Consider the following 23,456-nt stretch of genomic DNA (forward strand, 5'->3'; position numbering starts at 1 on the left):
AGAATTTTCCTCTAGACATTTTAGTTTACCCTTTTGTGCCAATGGTTAATGCCACAGTCCCTCCACACTCAAGACCCCTTATCATCACATTGCAAAAACATTGCACACGTGGAGAGGACTGCTGCCAGATGGATGCTCCAGGAGCTACCACGTAGACCCACCCTGCTCCAGGCATTATTGCCCACTTCGAACTTGCTGACCACAAAACATCTCAGGACTCATCAAGGTGGCCTCAAATTAGCAGTACTGATGCTCAGTCTCTGTGTGATAGTTTCCCTCCCAAAAAAGCCCCCCCAAAAAACCGAAACCAAAACAACACCCATCATCATCTCCATGCCTAAGTTAACTGGCTGGTTTGAACAGAAATAGTAAATAAACTGGTAACTTCTGCTACATGAACAGAAAGCATCCATAGGTCACACCAAAATGCTCTTCTCTGCAGAGCATCCACAGCTGTTTGTGGGCTTTCAAGATACAAGTATGGGCTCTTGGTTCCTCTCTGCTTAGGCTCTGAAGGTCTTCTACTGTCTCATCCCTGGAAAAAAATGGACAAGTGACTGTCACTGGTTCAGCCAAGCTGTTCTCCCAAGTTGTTCTGGCTTTGAGGTGAGCAGATCATACACTCCTACTTAGCTGGACTTAGTCACAGATGGCAGACAGAACTCATACCATGTACACACAGCCTGTGCCCCAAAATACCCAGTTGTGAACTAAAAAATTCCAAACAGAGAGTAATACTTCAGTTATATTCATATGGTATTGGGCTTGGTAACTGCTGCAATACACTGATTTACCGAAAATGGATGCACTGGTTGGGTCATTTAGTATGCCAGTATTTCTATACATGCTGGCCTTTCGTACCAAGACGAACCTCTTTTAGGGCACAGCGCTTCAAGGTCCAACCAGGTGTTCCAGCAGAGACTCATGAACAGTGCTCCGAGCCTATAGCCCTCTGGGCTGACTAGCCTGGATCGGTGCTGTTGCTCTGAGAGCGACTGACCTCTCTGCTGGCTTGCTCAGGAGTGAGCCCCGCCTGTGCTTCAAGCCTCACCTTTTATTGGCCCTAATCCTGCTCCTGCGCAGTTAGGGCCTGCCTTAATCAGGCACAGGTGGGCTTAACACAAGCTCATGCCACTCCCTGGGAACTAGTGGCACCTGGTTGCCTCATTTCACTACACCTGGTTGTGTCATTTCACTACAGCCTTTTTTTTTTTTTTTTTGGACATGTAAAGTCCAACAAAATTTAAAAAACCACACCACCAAACATAAAAACAGACACCTAGGTGCAGGCTCCTCTCAATTTTTTTTTTTTTATTTGGCAAAGTAAGCAATTCAGACAGTTCACACAGCATTTATTCAAGCTCTTCAAATCTTCTGCATTTCAACTTGTCCTCTTCTCCAAGAAGTTTTTACTTCAGAACCATTGCTCCATCATGGAGGGGCTTTAGTTTTCCAGTTTCTAACTGCTACTCCTGGATACTCCTTTCTGTCTGAATACCTGGATTACCATCAACCCCTTCAGTAGGATGGGTGTGCTAATCCCCAGCCTTGGTCCCTAAAGTCTTACACCTCCTGAAGTGGTTCTCAAGAAAAAAAAAGTTGTTTCCTGGTCTCAGCTTTACCACCTCTTCCAAGTTAGGCTAGCTTATTACACTGTGTCCAGAAACAAGAATTTGGATACAGTTGAGCTCCTATCGTTCATTTAACTGATTAAATTAGTGAGAAGATGTAAATAAAGCTGAACTCAAATTGAATTATAGTGACCAAAACGTTGCACATTAGCATGCATCATTTAAGGTATTTCACTTCAACACCAAGAACTAGATTCACAGTTGATTTGTGGGTTAGTACAAATTTGTCAGATGCAAGTGGGTTTTTCTGATTTGTATTTTCTAGAATACTTACTATCCTAATTCCTTTGTAAGTTTAATTTTTGTGTATGTGCTCGCAGGCTGCAGTCAGATCAGGAGGTGGCACATTAACTTCCAAGCATTTAAATAAATTAAGTAATACATATCTTTTACACAAGAACAGGATAGAGCTGACCCTTGAAAGGAAGGTCATTTAAAATGTTTCTCTTTCATATTCAGAGGCCTTTGAATTTTTACCTTTATGCTTTCAGGGATTAATTCTATCACATAATTATTGCTGTTTCATCACAAGAAGTCACATGTTTTTGTAGTGATCACAACTGCTTTATACAAGTTGGTTTACTCTATAATTCATCTTTTTTTTTTTAAAGAGAAAAATGGTAACATGCTGCTTACTTTAAATCCTGGTTGCTCAAATCTGAGGAAGATGACTCAGGACACACTTCCTGCCTTTTCCAAAACAGCTCACCTTTCTGTACTGCTTTGCAATTTGCTGTTGGCATTTTACAGCACCAAACTAGAAAACCTGGGGCAGAAAAAAAAAGTCTGTAGTCTTCCCACTACTCTTCTATATAAAAATTGAAGAGTTGCATCTCAGTCTGTACTTAGAAGTCCAGGATTCATAATTCCTTCTGCATGAATAATGTTTTCCTTGTATAGCAATTAAGAAATCACTTTCTAAAAAGCCACAATTTTCCCTGGGTGACCACAGTTAGGAAACCAAGAAGGCTGGTACAGCAAAAGGCTCTGCAAAAAGCAACTTTTAGAACCAAACTGGATTTTTTTTTTTTAAATGAAGATTCTAGCAATCCATATCTCAGTGTTGTGCTACATACTGATCCTAATCTTCCAAACAAGCACAATCTTGTCAATCTTGCACACAACCCCCACTGTTTGCTTTTAATTTTATTTGGCAAAGCAACATTGCCTGAGTTGTTCAGTGACTGGGACACAGCTTAAATTATATTTAGATTCATGTGCATCACATCAATAGTGAGGTATAAACCAGGACAGAATTTCAAGACTAATTAATTTAGAAGAATTCATAAATTTTAGAACAATTTTCCATTTTTAGACACTTCTCTTACATCCAACTTGGATGGCAATGTTTGATAAGAGCAGCCACCCACCTCTGATGTCTTGAGGTTTAATATATACAAATGCCTGATTTTAAGGTAATAAAGCAGCTGACTGTATCTACTACATGCTAGTCTATGACATCGTGTCAAAAGCTTAAAAAGGAAGTTGATCTCCTTTTAGAAGCATCTAGCAGACACCAGAGCACTGAAAACCTGGTATTACCTACGTAGTGTCATAAGGTGCATGGAAGCATTTTTACCAAGGGACACAGGAGCCAAGAGAAGTGAGTGTTCAAGTACTCCCATCAATCTTAGATGATCATAAGCTATAGGTCTTTATCTGCAGTTCAGCAGACATTCACTTTGAACAGGTGAAAGTAAAATAAAGGCATGTTAAATAAAACAGTGCCTGCATAAAACTTTCCAACATTTCTTTATCAGATTTGCCATGAGCATCTAAAAAAAATAAAACAAACACACGCTTTTCCATGCTGATAACAACGGTATAACGAAGTCCAAAACAAGCTGCAATGCTGTTGGTTTTCAAAAAGCTTTTAGAACTGGAGATGAGCAGTCCACTGTAACACTATGTTTGGGTCAAGATGATGTAGCTTTTACAATTCATCCCTGTAGAAAGAAAACACATGCAGTTATGTTTCTCCTTCCCATGGAAATCATATTTGAAAAGTTAAGATACTGAATCTGATTACATTGAAGTGCTCAAGCGCATCGGCCAAACCTCAAAAGTCTTTTCAAGCATGTAAGAAAAATTAAAAAAAAAAAAGGAAAGGCAACAGCAGTTCCATATAATCACACACTAGTAGTGGGTATATTGTGAAATATGGGTCCCTCTATTTCACGTTTAATGGATCATTTGCTTTAATGAACGCTGCCCACACCACACAGCCAGTTACACAGCCACCTGTCACTCAAGCTCTGTAGGCTACATGCTGTCAAAAAAATGAGCCAATTTACTAGAGTATTGGCTAAAACACTGTAGCTGCCAAAAAGGCAAGTTTAGCTTTAGCTGCAGTCTCTAAAGGAAGGTAGGAACACAATCTCACCTCAACATCATGCAGTTTATGTCATCTGTTTTATTTATTTCACAGCTCAGTTAGCTCCCACAGGAACTGTGCTAAATCATAACTAGGTTATGGAGATAGTGGGAGCAGGGTGGGGTGTGTATATATTTTAAAAGGAGACTCAGGTAAGAGAAAGGATGCATCAAGAAGTCTAAGTCATTACAAGGAGTCTAGAAAACTCAGGCTTTCATTCATTTTAGGTTAGATATTAGAAAGAATTTCTTTACGGAGAGGGTGATCTGGCATTGGAATGGGCTGCCCAGGGGAGTAGTGGATTCTCTGTCCCTGGAGATATTTAAAAAGAGACTGGATGTGGCACTCAGTGCCATGGTCTAGCAACCGCAATGGTGGTAAAAGGGTTGGACTCGATGATCTCTGAGGTCCCTTCCAACCCAGCCAATTCTATGATTCTATGATTCCTGCAGTACATTTGGAACATATTAAAACAAGAACCTCGTAGAACCCATATTCCAACAGTAAAATTATCAAATATTAGTGATTTGATAATATTTCTACAGCATTAAGGCAAAATGTCCATCAAATCTGAAAGTTGTGCACTGTGTTGTCATGAATGTTGGAAAATTCAAACAGAAGTGTTTGCACTTTTTTTTCCCCATACACAAGCAACCTATAAACTCACAATGAGTTTGCTGAAATCTGTCTTTCAGTAGGTGCATCATCCCCTTCAGCCAAAGCAACCAGTATCTGAATTAAGAAAACCTTCACTAATGTGATTGCTGGCTTAATATACAATAGATGTCCAGGTGTCATGCAAACTAACCCACAAAAATATAGTGCTACATGCACATGAGCAAAAGCTTTTAAGTTACAAAGATGTTATCCTTCAGGAACCATAAAGCATGGAATTAGAGCATGCAAAACATTTTAACAGCAACTGAAAAGGCTGTTTCAACTAGTGCTTGAACAACTAGTTTTCTATCTAATGCAAACCCTGCCTTTTGGTAGTGATAAATATATGCATTCTTTGCACTTTGCACTGCCTTCTGACAACTAGGCACTAATCATATGGCATCAGAGCATTGCAGTAATTGCAGAAAGCAGAAAAAACCAGAAAGGACAACACATCTTGGTGGGGGTAAAAAAGCCCAAACAGTTTCTAGCCAAAGACTTAGAAGTTCTCCGTATTTGCCTGTTTCACAGCACGGGTATTTGCTTACTTTAAATAGGTAAAAATAAAGGAACATCTAACACTCAGTTTAAAATGCAGTGCTGGTGAATTTAGGGCATGAACTTCATTCATCCTTAATGCTTCCTGGAGCTGCATCATAAATTAATATTTACAACTTCAAAAAGCATAAGTAATGACTGCTGCTATTGCTGATTTAGTCTCATATGCCTCATTGCTGATGGGACATTCATTCCAGTTTCTACCATATCCTCTTATAGCTTTGTAAAAGTTGGGCCTTTTGCTGTGACAAATAATCCTTAATCCCTTAAACCCAAGATAGATTCTCAAGAAATTATAACCAAAAAAATTTCCATATTTACTCTGAAACTACTAAACATGATAATTTACCCATATTTACATCGATAATTTTATCCAACCACAAAGTTTTTGCATAATGTTGCTAACACACTTAACATTTTTTCTTCTACAACGTGGCAGAATTCAAATAAGTGACAGTCATATGCCAATGTTCTAACTGTTAGTGTTTCACATTGCTTTGAGCTATTCCTGATCATGTAAAAATGTTCCTGTAAGTATACCCTGGATGTCACTCAAAATGAAGAATTCCATAATCTGCTTCCTGGCATATTCACTGTATTTAAGGGGTTTGGTTTCCCACAAGAGACTTCACTTGCTCTTTACTACTTATTAACCTAACAACAGCATGTCAGCCCAAAACAATCCACAACGTACATGTTAAAATTACACATTTATTTTCCAGTGTTATGAAAACTGAGCTTATATGTACACTATTGGATATATATTTGTCACGGTTTAACCCATCAGGTTTCAACTGCTGGCAAAGACCAGGATACTTGCCTGTCCTCCCAGGAATAAAAGATCTACCCTGATATGAATATGAAAAGGAGACTCAAAAAATGATTGCTTTTTCCTTGTTAGAAATACACTGCTGTCATCTAAAGGCATAGGAGAGATCTACTGGTTATTTTGTAGTTTTCTCCCTTTTTTTGGCCACAGTTATTTGCTGTGATCCTTAAACCGCTCATGTAATTTCCCTCCACCTTCATATATGCACTTCTCCCAATCCGTTTACTAGCTCCTGCTTAGTAAGCAATATATATATACTTAGGTTTCAAGTCATCAGAATAGTTCTTCTCAGTCAGTCTCTTGGAATTCTAGCAAGGGAATCACTCATCTAATACTGTCAATTGATGCATCAAAACAAATTTGTAAATTCAAGTTAAAACAAATTTCAGAAGTCATTCACTCAAAGTTACTCTTTTATAGATAAATGTAAGAAAGTTGAAAAAAAATTTGGCTTACTACTAGAGAAAACGTATAAAATAATATTTAACACTTCCCACTGGGATTATCCAACAACAAAGTAACACACTATCTCAGAAAAATCTAATAGGAAGCATACAATGTAAATGTCAGATTTCATTATGGAACAAAAGATAAAATCAAAAGTCTGACCAAGATTAGGAAATAACAAAAGTTTGAAATACAGGTACTTCATGAAGTTTTGCAATCTGTCTCCACCTCTTTGGTGGAATGCATTCAAACTAAATATATGAACAAGCACTTACAAATATATCTAAAATCTGTTAACTCACTCTTTTTGATCCACTCCACTTTTCTTGTCATTAGGCAGCACTGACTTTCTCTTTTTGATACATCATTCATCTATGAAAAATATGCTGTCATTACTAATAGTGTATTTCTAATCCATATTAGGCTACACTGAATTTCAGTATCTACTCAGTGTTTCAGCAGCCAATTTTTCTCACTTTTGTAATTTTGAAGGTAACATTTGGAGTTGTAGCATTTTAATCTGGAAAGGTATTATCTGCTATGATCAATCATCAAATTGAGAGAGTGGGCTGAAATGACGAAGGAAACAAATGTTCTCTGCAACCTATCCTATCAGTTACATCACATATATTTTAACACAATATATAATTTTAAAATTTAGCCTAAAATATTATATACAGGGATTCTTTTAGACAAAGTGTAATAGTTGTTTTACCATAATCATTGTTCTTAATAGCCTAAAGAATTTTGGGCAAACAATTCCTGCCAGTTTCAATTGACATTAGACAACTAGTTCATCAGGGGCATTTGAAACACTGAATAAGAGTTTCTAAGCAGAAACATACATATTAAAATACTTCCTAATAAGTTTTTCAGAAATGTGTTTAATCATGTTATATGTACAGTCAATCAGGCTAAAGTTAACAGCCCCAGTCTAGTCACTGCAGTTTTTGCTCAGAAAGGTTATTGTCATTATGATTTTGTATTTTATCAGTAAATATCAATTTAGTGTGAAATTTCATAAATAATTAGTAATGCAATATTTTAAGTTTTAAATAAAGTTTGTTAACTTTTAAAAGCAGCTACCTGTTTGGAATTAACATCCAAGATTACAACAGAGACTTGCTGCTAAGTGTTCCTTACATTTTTATTCTCTTTAAATTGTCTCTTCATATAAGTAATAAGTGAAATCTTACACAGTAAAATCAGAGACATTCTAATTTACACAAGAACTACTAATAAGGTAGTAAATAACTTGTGTTATCAACTGTTTAGCACAAGAGGTCTTCTCCCTACTTACCAGTAAGAAAAAAAGCAATTTAATGAGCAAGTTCCATGTGAAAGGATAAGGATTGTTACCAGCATTATCACATTGGTGGGCACCTACTACTGGATCTCTGGGACACCAGTGCATTTTATTTCATACCAGAGATATGGTTTTCATGTATATTCTATTTCCCAGAGTTTCCTGGAGTCACATTTGAGAAGATTCCTGCTAATATTTGAAGCTTAAAAATAATACTGTAGCCAAACCCAAACTAAGGACTAAATTTAAAGAAATCAAATAATATTCACAAAATATTTAGCACCACAACATCAACTTACTGAAATCCAAGCAGTCTTTTCCCTCAAGATAGTCCAGGTTTTCTTTTGCTAGAATTCCCAGTTCTACCTAATGAACAATGATGCAAAAATGTCTGAAGGTGGGTTTGGTCCCACGCATCAGAGATCAAGTCACTCTTATGCTGCTTTGTAAGGAGCACCTTGCAGCCCTAGTAAGGACCTGGATATGTGACGGCTAAGCAAAAATTCAAGTGGCTTCTTTCTTCCCAAGTGGAAGGAAGGTTTGCAAGCCTAGGAAAATGCTGCTGGCCTATAGACTGTATTCTGTGGAAGAACACCAACTCTTAACGTGTAAGGAATGAGACTGTATAGCATAATGTAAACTAAGATAATAACAATCCACACAGGATTTTGGAGCTTCTCTAAGAGATGATTGTTCAGTGAATTTTAGATTTACAATGTAGTAGCCTCATGTACACTATAGCTCTTCCAGAGAAGTTTCTGATCTCTGCCCACAGGTCTTCACCAATTTAGGAAAGATAAACTGAAACCTATGAGTACAGAAAAAACCCTCTTTCAATTTTGATGCTGGCATAGATAAGAAATGCTGATTTCTTATCAGCATTTGGAGCTTCTCTAGCAGCAGTTGGCTGATGATACACTTTAGACTCACCAATAAGAAAAAACAAGAGACTGATGTGACCTCCTCTGAGGTCAGCAGTGCAGCAAGGTCTCAAGTTATCCTTGAGAAAAGAATGGGAGTTTTCTTCAGATCACAAGAAAGACAATTTAAAAACAAAAAGACAACCAAGCATTAAAAGTGGACTTCTGAGATTTCCTTTAACAGATTTCCAATTCTAAACCAAATTTAAAACATACATACCAAGAAACAGCATCTATGCCACTGTAGTGATCAAGGTAATTCTTCATGCTAAGCACTTACCTTTCCTGGTATCACCAATGTTTATTAAAAATAAATAAATGAAATCAAGAAGAATTTCAGAAAAGAACAAAAACTGGTAAGAAAATCTGAGGAAATGAACCCCACACTGCTCATGACTAAAGAAGGCCTAAAGACAATCTATTACTTCTCTCCCTGAACTAGCAGAAAAAACAGTACAAAACTGTACAAAAGAAACACAAAAACCTTAGAATTCTAGTCCCTAATACATTACACCACCTTCACTAGCAGCAAAGGATCACCACTGTCATTCCAAAAACCTTTCAATTAACACTACTTATAAGAATACACGTTGCTGCTATGAAAAAACCCCATTGCTACTATAATCAGATCAGGTACAAATGCAGAAAAATTTGTAAAACCTGTCTAGAAAAAGGCAAGCTTAAAAAGAATACTTCTCTTTTCTAGAGTACACAGAGAACAGACTCCAAATTTGAATAAAGTCCACCACATTTGCCAGAGAAGGAAACTGATAACAGAACAAGACTTCCAAACCTTTACAAGAGGTAGGAAACCCCCCAGTTACCAGCCTGAGGGAATACTGGGAATATTCAAGGACAAAGTACTAATTTGCATAACAAACACACAGCATCTGAATTGCGAGCAGGCTTCACAAGCTTTGAACTAAGCAGTAACTCATTAAAGTTGTTCAAAGAGCAACTTGTACATGGTGGCTATACAGTAATCCATTAAGCACTGAAATGAGGTTTCAGTAAGCAGCAGTAATGCAAACTGCTTTATTTGTGTTTTTTATTAACATTTTGGTAGCTTAAAATCTTAAGGATTCATGTATTCAAATCACAAGCTCCAAAATACCAAGGGAAAATGCCCCCAAAAAACTGAAGTTAGGAGTTACAGAGTTCAAAAGTTGTTTTCAGAACTCAATACACATCTATGCACTTCATTAAGGCAGATAATACATGCACAAGCGTTTTCTGCCAGGAAGCAAAATAGCACTGCTGCTTTGTTCACTGGCATACTAATGCCTAGCACGGTTTTAAGCTGACAGCTGTGTTATGTCTATGTTACTGGCCATTCAGTTCAGAAAACTGGAAGGTTTACTACCTCTAGAAAAGCCTTTAGAGTTTGCTCTGTTGGCAAATGCAAATATGTCCCCAGAGACAGATGACAGACTTAACAACATGTCTGAGAAAATTTTCTGAACACTACTTAACTACACTTACTGTGTAGGGAAGAAGGGATTACTTCCTCTCACTTTGTTATTTGGAGATTGGTATTTCCCACAGATTTTTCTTCATTTGGGACATTTCAGAAAAAAAAATGAACACCCAATTACCACTAACTTACAGGTCAAAACAATATTTATTCTTAAGTAGTATTTTACACTTTCCCCTAGTTACTGGCCAAGCTAGTTATAAAAAGTTCATTAGAATGGAAGTTTAAGTTTAAAAACTGCTGTGTTCAAAACAACAAATAAAAACCTCAATACACCAAAGACTAAAGAAATTATGTCCAAAAGAGGCAAAGTGCAACCCATGCAATATTTTTATTCTACTTTTAAATTAACTCCAACATAGCAGAATATCCTTTTGGTGATGTAGTAATGCAGACTGAGGCATGTGTCATGGCATGGAGGAGCAGAAAGCAATGACAGCAGCAAAGGCAGGCCTTGCAGTCTATCTGCTTAAAATTCAAACCCTTTCACCTTGCGTGTGTGTGGAAGAAGAAAGTGGAACAGAAAATCACTTCCACCTGGACCACTGCTTCTCTTTATCTGTTAAAGGCACATATATCACTCCCATCAGAGGCTTCATTTTGACACTGCCATCTTCTAGTTTGTCATACTGTTCGAGCATCTGGTTTCCCCCTGCAGGACCAACTGGTAATATCAATCTTCCGCCAGGTTTTAACTGATCTATAAGCTAGAAGACAACACAGAAATTAGAATGTAACCAGCCACTTCAGAGAAGCTGGATCCAAAGTTTGTAATACTAGATTTATAGGTTTTCCACCATCTATCTACTACTATGCAGTACTTATGTACTTCAATTAGCAAAATTTACAAAATGCAGTGAAAATCAGAGTATCACAACAACATGGCACAACAACTGATGTTACAGAAATATCAATAATAATTCCATATAATTCCAAAATATGTTAAAGAAGTAATTGGATTAACTGGGTTGGTTGCAGCTTTGGTTTCTAGAAAAGAGAGGAAAACTATGTAAATCACAAATTATTTTACAATTGATTCAATCTTTTTAAACTGCTAGTTCTAGCTAGCAGGGTTTTTTTGTTTGAAATTTATTGTGTATCAGTAGAAGCTCACTGTCTAACATTTTTGGGGTAACTGATCTTCCCTGAAGACCTCAGGATAAGATTTGATTTTTGTGACTTTTTTTTCATTTAACTTCCTGGACTAAATTTAAGGTGTCTATAATACACTCACTACCCAAAAGCTCTTCTTTCATTCTGTGAATGGAACAACATTTTATGAAATTAGTCTAAAATCTATAAATAAGATAACTGAGGAGTAACAGGATATGTGAAAGAAAAACCCAAATGTTTTTCTTTTTTTTTTCTTTTCTTTTCTTTCATATTTAAAGGAGGCTGGTCACACTGCATCCAAGCATCTCAAGGAAAATTCAGTACTTCCCAGACATCATAAAACATCTTAATTCCTATTACTAACAGAAGTTATATTTGAGAACTAATTCATTCACTAATAAGCTTCCAATTACCCTTTTACTTGTCATCTGTCAACTCTTTGCTGGGAACAACCCCTTCAACTCCGAAATAATAAAAAATTAAATAAAAAAACAATGGCCCATGTCTGGAAATGTCTAACCTGTCTATCGCAGGTCTTCAAACCTCCAGTATTCCTCAATAAAGTTCAGATTTTTAAAAACTTAACCAGTATCTAGCATATCAAAATCATGGTACATGTTCCCATTCACATGATGAAAGGAAGAGGAAAAAAAAATATCTCATTTGCAAGAAAGGACTTTATGTATGCACATTTGAAAGTCCCTAGTTACTCTTCAGCTTCCCTAGCAAGGACCACCCTGTATCCACTCTGAGCTATGAATGCCTTGCTACATGGCATTGTCTGTATTTTTAGCTAAGCAGGTTACTTTTCAAACAGGCTGAATGCCTTGGAACCTGGGAAACACATACTTACACTTTGTAATTCAATGTTTGATAATATCTAGTTGATTTATTAAATGCTCCACTGCTGCAGTAGAGGGTTGTGCACAAGTCATTTTAAATGTTTACTTCAGAGTGTTTAGACTATGCAGCTTTTGCAAACCAACAAAAAAGCCAATTATGACAGAAACAAAAAGACCCACACCATCTAGTAACACCACCTTGCCCACTGATACTCCCAAAAATGCAAGTCTACCAAATATTTTGCATATGTAGCTATGTAAAATGTTCTTTACAGCTAAGAGATGACTGAATCACACAGACAAAACAAAGGCTTACTGCTTGGGGCACAACTGGTGCTGCAGCTCCTACATGAATGGCATCATAGGGAGCTTCTTCTGCATATCCCATTCTTCCATCTCCCACTGCAAGAAAACACTTTTTTTTTTAACGTTTTCAAAAGGAGTGGAGAAAACAGCTGATCTGCCATATCTATAGGTAGATAAAAAGCCATGCTCAGATTTCAACTAAAATTCTGCTGAGCAGTAATAATGTAATGAAGACAGCTTTAAAACATTAACACAATTGCAAAATAGTTGCAACAAAACATCCTCATAAATACATACATGGACTTATAAAACATATGGAATACTACTGAAGCACCTGAAATTAAAAAGCATGGATTATAACAAAAGTTCTTGGATACACATGGTCCATCAGGAAAAGATACTCAAGTATTTATGTGCCCTACCATTCCACTCTTCTCATTTACCTTCTCAGAATATACGCTTTGCTTTGCCTTGCCTTATCACCCACCATTCCTAAATATAATGCAAATTTTAAGTCTAAAGCATTAACTCTCAGAAGCACCTATCAGAAACTCCAAAGGTGGAGACAACACAAGCACTCACATGGCCTATATATCTATAACTGCTCTACTGTCTGCAATGAAACTCCACACCTACATGAATGCCATACCACACTAATGTCAAAGCATCCCCCTTTGCCAGCATACAGGTCTCACTGTCTGTCCTGCAGACAGGCCAGCCCTATGGCTAAAACTACAAGTGGTTGCTTAGAGGCCTTCAGGGGAATCAGGTTATTCAGACTACTGATGCAGCTTCAGCACTGGCGGAGAACTCATGGAGAAGCACCCTATGGCAGGTATGTCACAGCATCCCAGTTATGCAGGATGAAAGGGGAACAGATTGGGCTTTTTAAGTTGCTCAAATATAGCAAACTAAACTAGACCTTGAGTTAGGTTTTGAAAGAAGATGCTTCAAATGTGGCATGCACAGCATTTACAGGAAACCAATGGTAAATTCAGGCAAGTTCTCTCTGGAATTATTTAGGAACAAAAGTAGTAACTGAGGCTAAACTATTAATAAATTCATACTCAGTGAGTGCAGGAGCTGCAGGTATCGATCAAGAAGAAAAAGCAAGGAGGATAATGAATGTAGTCCTCTGCTCAGCAAAAGTAGTTTTTAGGGGTTTCCAGAGTGAGCTTCAGTTTCTGTGCAATCACTATTAAAACAGGTTAATTAAATCATAGAATGTCAGGTTGGAAGGGACACCAAGGATAACCAAGGATAACCTAATATTACTGTTTATGAGATGTCTCAGCACCCTGTCAAGCTGAGACTTAAAACTTTCCAAAGTGGGGGAATCCACCACTTCCCCTGTGAGACCATTTCAATGTCTGATTGTCCTTTCCCCTCATCAGAATCTTCCCAGGAGCAACTTGTGTCCATTGCCCCTTGTCTTGTCCATGAGACTCCTTGTAAATAGGGAGTCTCCATCTTCTTTGTAGCTGCCCTTTAAAGTATTGGAACATAGTAATACGGTTTCTCCTAAGCTTTCTCTTCTCAAGCCTCTCCTTGTATGAAAAGTGCTGCTGAATGAATCAAAAAGAAGTTCTAAGACCCTGCCAGAGGCTCAGAATTTCTCAGCTTTTTGCCTTTCAATAACTCACAAGGCAGGAAAAATACATAGTGGCCATAGCAGGTTTCATTTTTATATCAGTGACAGGGAAGGCCATCTGGACAGTTGGATAGGAAAATCTGGACAGCTCTTGGAAACAACTGAAATTGGGAAGTTTGATATCTTTCATACCATGTCCTGAAACAAGACCTTGCAAGGACTTTATACACGCAAAGCTTAAGGATTATAAGGAGAGAACACATTTCCTCAGTAGCTGAGAAGCCCTTTAAAGCTCCGTGACTTACTTCCATATATCATCAATTCTGACCAGCTAAGTTCCAATCAAGGGCCACAAACAGAAGCTGCCAAGCAAGAACTACCAATGTTTCAGGAGAATTCATGTCTATCATTCACCAATTCCACTAAGTCAGCTTTTATTACTGCTGCCAGTAATCAAAGTTCCAGTATTTCCAGAACCTAATCTGACTCAGCCAAACTTGGTTCTACTGGAACACACACCTCACAAACACAGACAAGTATATAACTTTTATTTGCTTCAATTTTAGTAGCACTTCCTTCTAGATGAAGCAGTGATGTGTTACTCTATCAAGCCACTGTTCCATCAGGGAAGGCAATGGAGAAAGACTTCTTCAGCTCAAACATACTGCTTTGAATTATATTAGTTACACAGGGAGACAGACCCTCACTCCTTAAGAGGCATCAGTAGGCATTACAAGCAGTGGTCTCTGATACTGTGAACAAAAGAAGAGATTGCTAAGTTGAAGAAACAACTATGAAAGAAATTAAGTTTTCTTTTGAAGAACACATGTATTTTGAGACTAAAATGCACCTTGGGCACTGGCCACTTCTGCACATCTTTTCATTTTAACACTGACAGTGGTAAAAAGGTCCTAAAAATATCTAAACTCTTTCCTCTTTGAAACAATAGTCCAAACCAAAGCTACCATCATCAGAATCAGCACACATCCACAACAACAACAACAACAAAAGAATTATTCTTCTTTATATGTATTAAGCACAGCATGGCTCTTCCCTTTCAACATCTACCAACATTCTCCTGGCTACAGCAGTCAAGTATATATCTAACCACAATGGGAACATACATTTAGGTAGCCTGAAGACTTGAGAAAAAAAGTTAAGTTAGCATTCATATATTCAATATAATACAAATTTCTATATTATTCAGTGTTCAGGGGAAGCATCAGCTCAAATTTTGAGCTTTTGCTTAGATCCTACTGAGAAATCATGCAGAACATGCAGCCTGTTAATGAAGTAATATCATGGTGGCGGGTGGTAATACTTATTTATTAAGTATTTAATAAAAAATACTTATTTATTAAGTGATATCATGAGGGGGGAATTCGTGTCAGGACTTCCTGTAGCTTCTGTCAGGGTTCTGTAGCTTCTTTTTGAAGCTAGACCTTTTCTGCTGATCATTATACTCAAGCATCCAGTGTCTCTCTCTATCCAAACCTGTTCCACAAACAGCATGAACACAGAAGAAAACTACTTCACTGTGGTCAGAGCACCCTCATCCCCTCTGGCTATGTCTGCATCAGCAAATAGTGCAGTACAATAGTTGCAAATCTGTCACGCAGAAGTTTTTGCTGAGAACCTGATGTCCATGCACCATATGCATTTTCACTGAATGATGACTCTGGTCTAGTTCTAGTCTTATCGGTGTAAAGTTGCTGCTTAGAATATGCAATCCAATTTAGTTTCATGCAAACAGAACCAAAATTTATGCTCTCCAGGAGTATTCTCATGTGAGCCTGTGTGTCTTAACTGGAAGAAGTTGAGAGATTCACCTCAAAGGCACTCTCCTAACTTTAGTGAAAAAACAAACAAATGAAAAACCAAAGCAACCAAATAAAAAACCAAAACCAACCACACACTGAAAAGGCAAAAAAATCCACAAACTATAGACACACCCTATGCATCTCAGTGCAGTTCCAGTCACCCCAAAATAATGTTGATGCTTCTGAAAGTTATGGCTTATTTTGAAGTTATGGCTTATTCTGAAGTGTGACAAAGCAACTTAAAGTGTTTGAAGCATACTTGTGAAAAGCCAGAAACTGACTTTCCTAGTCTTGATTTATACAGTTCCCATCACCCATCAACCCTGGGGTTTTAGGTCTTTTCTTATTCATGTGTGTTGAGGTGGGTGTTTGGGATTTCGGTTGTGTTTGGGGGGGGTTGTTTGTTTGGGTTTTTTTGGTTTTGGTTTTTTCCATTTTATTTTAATAACATCTTAGTCTGGATTTAGCCCCACATCAAAGAGCTCCCTGGACTACAGCACAGTTGAAACAGTCTTCTTTGCCTAATTTATAAAAGCTACTACTAATCCACCTGTACCTTTTTTTCAAATGTACCTTACAGTCAAACTATCCAGAAGTCTCTCAGACATCCTGCTACACAGTCAAACATGATATAGATGTTGATGTTTACCTAGAATTCTAGACTCCCAAGAGCATCAGAGTCTGTTTCCAGCATAACCAGAAGTGAAGTCCAAATTGCTCTTGCACAGCAGGGATGGAAATTATGCCCTGCCCACACTCCTCATCTCCAGCCCCAACCATCTCAGTGAAACTTCATTTCCAACACGGTTTCAGGCATAAGGATCCTCAGTGACAAGCACTTCACTGTAAACACATGTACAAGTACATGTGTTGATTGGCTTATTTAAAAAAGATTTAGAGAAGCCCCTCAATTAAAAAAAAAAAAAGACCAAAGATCCAAATAGTAATAAAGGTAAGAGGATAAGAGCTGAACATCACATAATAATGATTTTTTTCAACTGTTCTTGTAAGAAGCCTTAAAATAGTTCAGGCCTTCAACTTCGTTCTTAAACGGAATAAATAGAATAATAATGAAAAGAATGCTTTCCTCCTGCTAGTTTTCCATCTTCTTAAAAAACACCAAAAACCAAAACAACCAATAAAAACCCCAAGCCCCAACAAAACAAAAACCCGCATCTTTGTATTTTTAATAAATATTATTTAAAACAATTCAGTGTCACTGCATAATTTCAGAATTTTCTCCTCTCATTAACTCTGAATTACTTTGGTGTCAATTAATAGTATTTCTATGTTAGGGAAGTGATTCATTTTAAAATCAAGTGTAATAAACTTCAGTAATGCCTACTGCCAATCTAGTACTTCTTAGACTTGACTGTGTGCCTTTTTCTCACTCTATCAGAAGAACAATGGCTTTTTCCAAAAGCTCAAATTTACATGAAGTACATTTATTCAAGAAAAGTTCTGAATTCAAACCAAACCTTACACAGCAAATATAACATGACGGATCTTCAGCATGTCTTTTCACCAGAAAATACCTGTTAAGGTTCTCTAATAGAATGTCTACATACTCTTGAAGACTACCGGAAGTCACATTGTCAAAACTGTGTGCAGATGATCTTTTTCAAAGGCCTAAAGATGACCTGGACTTTAAAATTTTCATTTGAGTCTTCTTTGTTTGGTTTAACTTCTTAAATTAGAATTTTTAATCACATCCAATTACATCATTTTCAACAAGCTGCTAGAAAGAATATCAGTTTAATTAGTAAGTATATCAGTCTGATGCTCACCAATCAGTTTCACTCTTCCTGAAGACAGCAATGTGGGGTCATCTTTTTTGACATTATTTATTGAGTCATCTACTAGTTCTTTGATATGATCAATTCCTACAACTTGTCCTTTGGGACCAACCTGGAATAAAAATATACAGTTGAATAATTTCTACTAGTTTTGGTTTATTTATAGAATGAGTATTCTATTACCTGAGCCCATTTCTCTAAAATAAAAACAAAGAGCAAAGTGATAGTATATTTTTGCAATGTTGTTAAAAATACTACTTGAAGTGATGCATCCTGACTTCTAGAAGCAACTGCTAATTCAAGTTTGTCAGTACAGTATTATAAATACTTGACATAGTCTTATTTTTGAAATACAAATCAGTTAAGTTAATACTAGTTACAGAGATTTCTTCTCTGAAATATTAGAAGTTAAATTTGATCATGAGAGTTTGCATTGCCCACAATAAGAAGATACAACTTCAAGGACAAACACTAGAACTAATCTCCTTCCATGCTGAATAAACTTACATTGAAGGTTTTTCTTAGGAAGACCTTACTTCAAGGGAAACAGTAAGTCATGCATTTTATTTTAACTCAAGAGTCCCATTCTTTCAGAAGCAAATAGAGCAATTAACAGTCAGGGACAAACTACCTTTCACCTACCCTTGCATTCATGAATTTTCTTTCCAGGGGAAAAGGGGAACTTTTGACACCTCCTAAGTCACAAAAGGTCACAAAAGATCTGTGTATTACAAGAGCAAAAAAGGTCTACTAACAAAAACTTTTCTGTTACAAGTATTGTGGAACTGTTTATTTATTCCAGAAAAGTTATTCCAATTTTGGAGAGAAGATAAAAAGAATCCACATCTTAAATATGACCATTTTAAAAAGAACCCAGCTCAAAAAGCACAATGGTAGAGTATGTCATAAAAATGTTGTCATAAAAACTTTGTCTTTGGATAAATTTAGATGCACTGGTTATGTGTCTGTATCTTACATTTTTATGTTGCTAAGACATGGAAAATCAGTAACTGATTAGAGATATGAGAAATTTTGTCCTGGTTTATTATGGACAAGTCCTGTGTTTTAAAATAAATAAATCAAGAGAGCAGTGTTATCTCTTCTTTTTCATGTGGAAGACCATCAAGACCACTTTGAAACAAAGCAAGACACATGGCAAGTTTTCATTATGACAACCATAGGTTGCTATACGGAAGAATGCCTGGCAATCAGTTGTACCAGCAGCTGGCAAAAGATCAAATGTATTCCAAACATGAAATGCATTTGATATAAAGGAAGGGAACCTCCTGCTGTATGTCACAGTCCATTACACTATTTCTGAGTTCTTGTCAATTACTGCTGTTACCCCAGAACTTTGAAGTGTGTGCAAGGACAACAACAAAATGGCAACATTTTTGGAATCTCCATGGTCTGTCTGAAATAAGAATACACCTCACTCTTTTTATAATTCCAGGACTTACAGATTGAAAACTACAACTCATTAAGTTTACCAGCAACCTTTAATAACTAATAAAGATGCTTTACTAGTCTAGCTAAAGAAAGGTTTCCCCGAAGTACCACAAATGGGAACATCATTTCAGGAATAAAGCTGTCACAACACCAATGTGCACTTTGGCATTTGAGCCACAAATGCAAGCTATTCATTCTAGATCAAGTAAACTTATGAAGCAACATCCACATGATCCAGCAAGCATGTCCTCAATTGAATTTTGATAGTAAACCATTTTACAATCATTCCCAAAATATACTTCTTTCAAGCTCTTGTTACTGTTAGGAAGGACTTTACAGAGAAAGTCAGAGCAGTGGATGAAGCAAGATGCATATTGCACAGTAGTAATGCTATCAAACAGAACAAAAGCATTTATCCCATGTTTCACAAAACATGTCTGCAAGGCAATGCACTAAGGAGGATTCAGAAGAGGAACATGACATTCATATGGCAACAAAAAGATAGTGTGAGTAACCTCAGCAAAATTGGAAAGAAATTTTCTTTCTGAGGTGGTTCCAACTGCACTGCAGATGTTTTCAGCTTTCCTTATACAGCTGTCACAAATGAAAAAAGTGCACAACCACAACTTGCCACATCTTATAAAAAATGGCTATTCCTCTATGCATCTGTAACCTTTTACTGAGAAATACACATCATTTTGACAGAAGTTTTAAGACTTGTAGGATTGGAGTTCCCAAGCATACTACTTGACTAATGAAGACAAAGTTAGACCAAAAATAAGACATCACAAACACAACAGATCAATGCTTGGAAACAAAAAAGTAGCAGAAAGAAATATATGAGAATGTGTCACCATACGTATCACCATACTCCAAATTAATTTCTTGGAAAGACAAACAAACAAACAATCCAGTTGGCAGTATAATGAAAGTCTGTGCTAGTTATAAAGCAATGATAAAGTCCTGGAACAGAGCAGGAAGACCTGATTATATACCACTACATAAATAAATCTAACAGTACTCAGCCATCAAAAAACCAAATCTTTTCATCTTTTTTTTCCTGAAGTAAAGTAGGTGGTAGCACAGAGAATTCCTTATGCATATGTTGAACAACCCAGACATAAAGTTACTTGGAGAGGACTTAAAGAGAATTTTAAGTAATAATGAACTACTTACAGTGATGTTCACACAATACAGTAACAAGAAAAGTTAAACTCAAAGACAATTTATATACATACAATGTATTTCCCTGTGGAAACAGGATTTTGTCAGGTCTTGCTATGCTCTCATCATACGAGGAAGACTTAAGAATTGATGACAATGAGAACATTCATAGCCACACAAGATAATGTAAAGACTCTGCTGAACAAGACAAGCAGCTCTTTCCTTCAAGCTATAAAGCAACAACTAAAATGTAATAAAAAAAAAACCTTCCCCTCAAGGCAGTTTCCTCACCATCACACAAGTTACTGGACCTTTTAGCTCAACCATGGAGTATCAGCTAAGGTAAGAAATGGGTACTAACCACACCCAGAAGAGTAAATTATATAATATTTGTATAATATATACTTGTACAGTAAATTGTATAATAAAAACATCTACATAATATTCATCAGTCCATTGTACAAATGATGGAGGCTTTTTTGCTTTAATTTAGAGTTAACCTGCAGTTCAAATAGCTCTGATGGTCAAGTGATTAAATTAAGTATCTCACCATTCGTGAAAAGCATGCTGTAAGGATTCCACTTCCAGATCCTACATCAAGTGCTTTGGCTCCTTCATGTAACTGATCAGACAGAAGTTCAAGAGCATATGCATGCTAAGAGAAGACAGAGAAAGAAAATCTCAAAATATTTGAAGTGTCTATTTTACCCAATATATGTTCATTTCTTCAGTCATTCTGGGCAATACATCTATGATTTGCATAAGAAATTTCAGAATTATGTTGTATTACAAGAAAGCGAGGTGGGGGGAACAAACTGTGTGATATAATCACTGTTATTTCATTGACTTCAACAAATTGGGTGTATATATACTTAAGAAAAAAAAACATATATAAACTTATCTGACCATTCAAGTTTCTATTACACACTTAATTATTTATATACAGCTATTGGGAAGAGGCACCATAAATCAATTCAGTTCTCTTCAGGTCTAGTGGCTTTACTGTTACATTCCATGAATTCTTTATGACCCATAAAAAATTTACCTTACCATTATGCTGTATATATTGGAATACATTGGAGGCTAGCTAGGAAGATGCTTTGGAGCACCAAGGAAAACAGCTACAACTGCCTCTTTATTACCTGCCCACTTGCTGAATGAAGTAATAGCAAAAAGTTGTCTTTGTAAGGCACATAACCAGGCTCATACATGAAATGCAGTAGCCTACAGACACAATTTATGAGTTTTGCTTTCCTACATGCTGGGCGAGTAAACCAATAAGCTTAGGTAACACTAAAAATACAGTTTTTTCCCTTAAAATTTCAGAGACAGACATTATCCCACTCTTATGGCTCAATCTATCAAACCAGAAAAACAGAAACAATCAGAACATTCATTGCTAGAACACTTATTGCTAGTATTTGCTTCAAGGACACATTTCCTTTTTACTATAATACTTCATATCTTACAAGTGCTAAGCATACAGTAATTCAAAGATCATGACTTAGGTGAGTTAACTTTTTTAAAAAACATACAACTTATTTTCTCCCTTAGCCACAGTACTTATATTTCTGTCTTTCCTTGAATAAAATCATTAACATATCAATATAAAACCATCAGAAATTTCATATAGAAAACTAAGTAAATTGTAACACAACTAGGTAGTTTTCAGCCAAGAAAAGGAGACTTTGACTATCTTTTGACACTTCGCAACCACTGACAAGTTAAACACTTCTTTTTGCAAGGGCAAAATATATGCTTCTATTCATCCTTCATCTTAAATAAAGAGAAAAAATATGCCTGTGCTAGATCTAAGTACTGAAATTCCCTCTAAGCGCTCAGTCATGACTGCCCTGGTGTCAAACCACTTGTCAAAAAGCCTTCATCTCAGTACAATGTTTTGGAATTTTTTTTCCCTTTTCAAAGAATTAAAGGCATTACAGCAATAGTACACCACAGAAATCACTGCTATAAAAATACAAGAATTCAGAAGTGGCTAAGTTATACAGTAATCTGGCTTGGAAATGATCTCTGGAAATCCTGTAGTCCAACCCTTTTTCAATACAGGGCAATTTTAAATTAGGCTGCTTAGAGCCCTGTCCAGTCAGCTTCTTTGTATCAGAGAACAGAATTTCCACAGTCTGCAAAACCTGTTTCAGTGCTTCACTACTCTCAATGGTAATTTTTTTCAACCTAGAAACTAATCAGAATTTCCCACATTACATTTTTTGTCCACTAACTCCCACCTTATCACTGTGCCTCTGACTCTTTGTGCCTTCCCACTAGGCAGCTCACAACAGCATCACTGCAATCAACTGTTCATTGAATTTGCTAGAATAAATATTTATCTCAGAGGTATCTGGATATCTATAAAATCACCTATACTATTCACCTAAGTTTAAAGCTTACCATATGTGGAGCACTAATTGTTGCTTGGAAACCTGTAAAAGAAGAGAGCGGAAGAACACATTTATCATAGCTAAGACATCAATTTTATGATCTTTATTACCTTGATTGTAAAACGCAACACCTTAATTATCACTGTCATTCAGGTCACTACATTCCCCCCCCCCAACAGTTACATAAGTACTCTGCCTCAGAAGCAAGTTAAGGTTCATCTTATCATAGAAGAAAAGGCTCTGCCCTTGACAGCAGTTATTGTTTTGTCACTATACTGTCTTAGCTTAAGCTACATTGAATTCAGAAGAGTAATGTCTCCCATAATAACATAATGGCTTTTTTACTCAGTCCCTACACAAAAAGATAAATTTTTTTTAGTACAAGTATGATGTGCTGGGGACTGTAGAACTTCTGCAGACAATATCCTCAACTATTTTGCAAACACCACACACCTATAACAAAATATGAAGGAACATGTGAGGGCCACAAAGATTATCAGAGGGCTGGTGCACCTCCTGTGAAGGTTGGGAGAGTTTGGTTTGCTCAGCCTGGAGAAGAAAAGCCTCCCAGGAGACCTCATAGTAGCCTTCCAGTACCTGGAGAGGTCTATATAGGAAAGCTGGGGAAGGAGTTTTTACAACACCATGTAGTGTCAGGACAAGGGCTATCAGTTTCAAACTGGAAGAGGACAGATTTACAACAGATATTAGGAAGAAATTCTTTAGTGTGCGTGGTTGTTCAGTGTGAGCACAGGTTGTTCAGGAAAGCTGCAGATGCCC

At 36.8% G+C, this 23,456-nt stretch overlaps 1 protein-coding gene across 7 annotated transcripts in view; it reads right to left on the reverse strand.

Moving 5' to 3' along the window:
* Nucleotides 1-1,300: 1,300 nt before the first annotated feature.
* PCMT1 (protein-L-isoaspartate (D-aspartate) O-methyltransferase) overlaps nucleotides 1,301-23,456 on the reverse strand; it is a 41,739-nt gene continuing 19,583 nt past the window's right edge. For 3 of the 7 annotated variants that reach the window (XM_030447055.1, XM_030447054.1, XM_030447056.1), the window contains 6 exons: nucleotides 22,687-22,718; nucleotides 20,828-20,932; nucleotides 17,656-17,776; nucleotides 12,468-12,553; nucleotides 10,734-10,903; nucleotides 1,301-3,577 (listed from right to left, as the gene is read on the reverse strand). In XM_030447055.1, the coding sequence (XP_030302915.1) occupies nucleotides 3,565-3,577; nucleotides 10,734-10,903; nucleotides 12,468-12,553; nucleotides 17,656-17,776; nucleotides 20,828-20,932; nucleotides 22,687-22,718 (527 nt within the window). In that variant the 3' untranslated portion in view covers nucleotides 1,301-3,564. Of the gene's footprint in view, nucleotides 3,578-6,798; nucleotides 6,869-10,530; nucleotides 10,904-12,467; nucleotides 12,554-17,655; nucleotides 17,777-20,827; nucleotides 20,933-22,686; nucleotides 22,719-23,456 lie in introns of those variants that run through there. The other 4 variants (XR_003987336.1, XR_003987335.1, XM_030447053.1 and 1 more) reach the window with 4 other exon arrangements.

The sequence above is a fragment of the Calypte anna genome, chromosome 3 (genome assembly GCF_003957555.1).
Source record: "Calypte anna isolate BGI_N300 chromosome 3, bCalAnn1_v1.p, whole genome shotgun sequence".
Classification (NCBI taxonomy): Eukaryota; Metazoa; Chordata; class Aves; order Apodiformes; family Trochilidae; genus Calypte; species Calypte anna.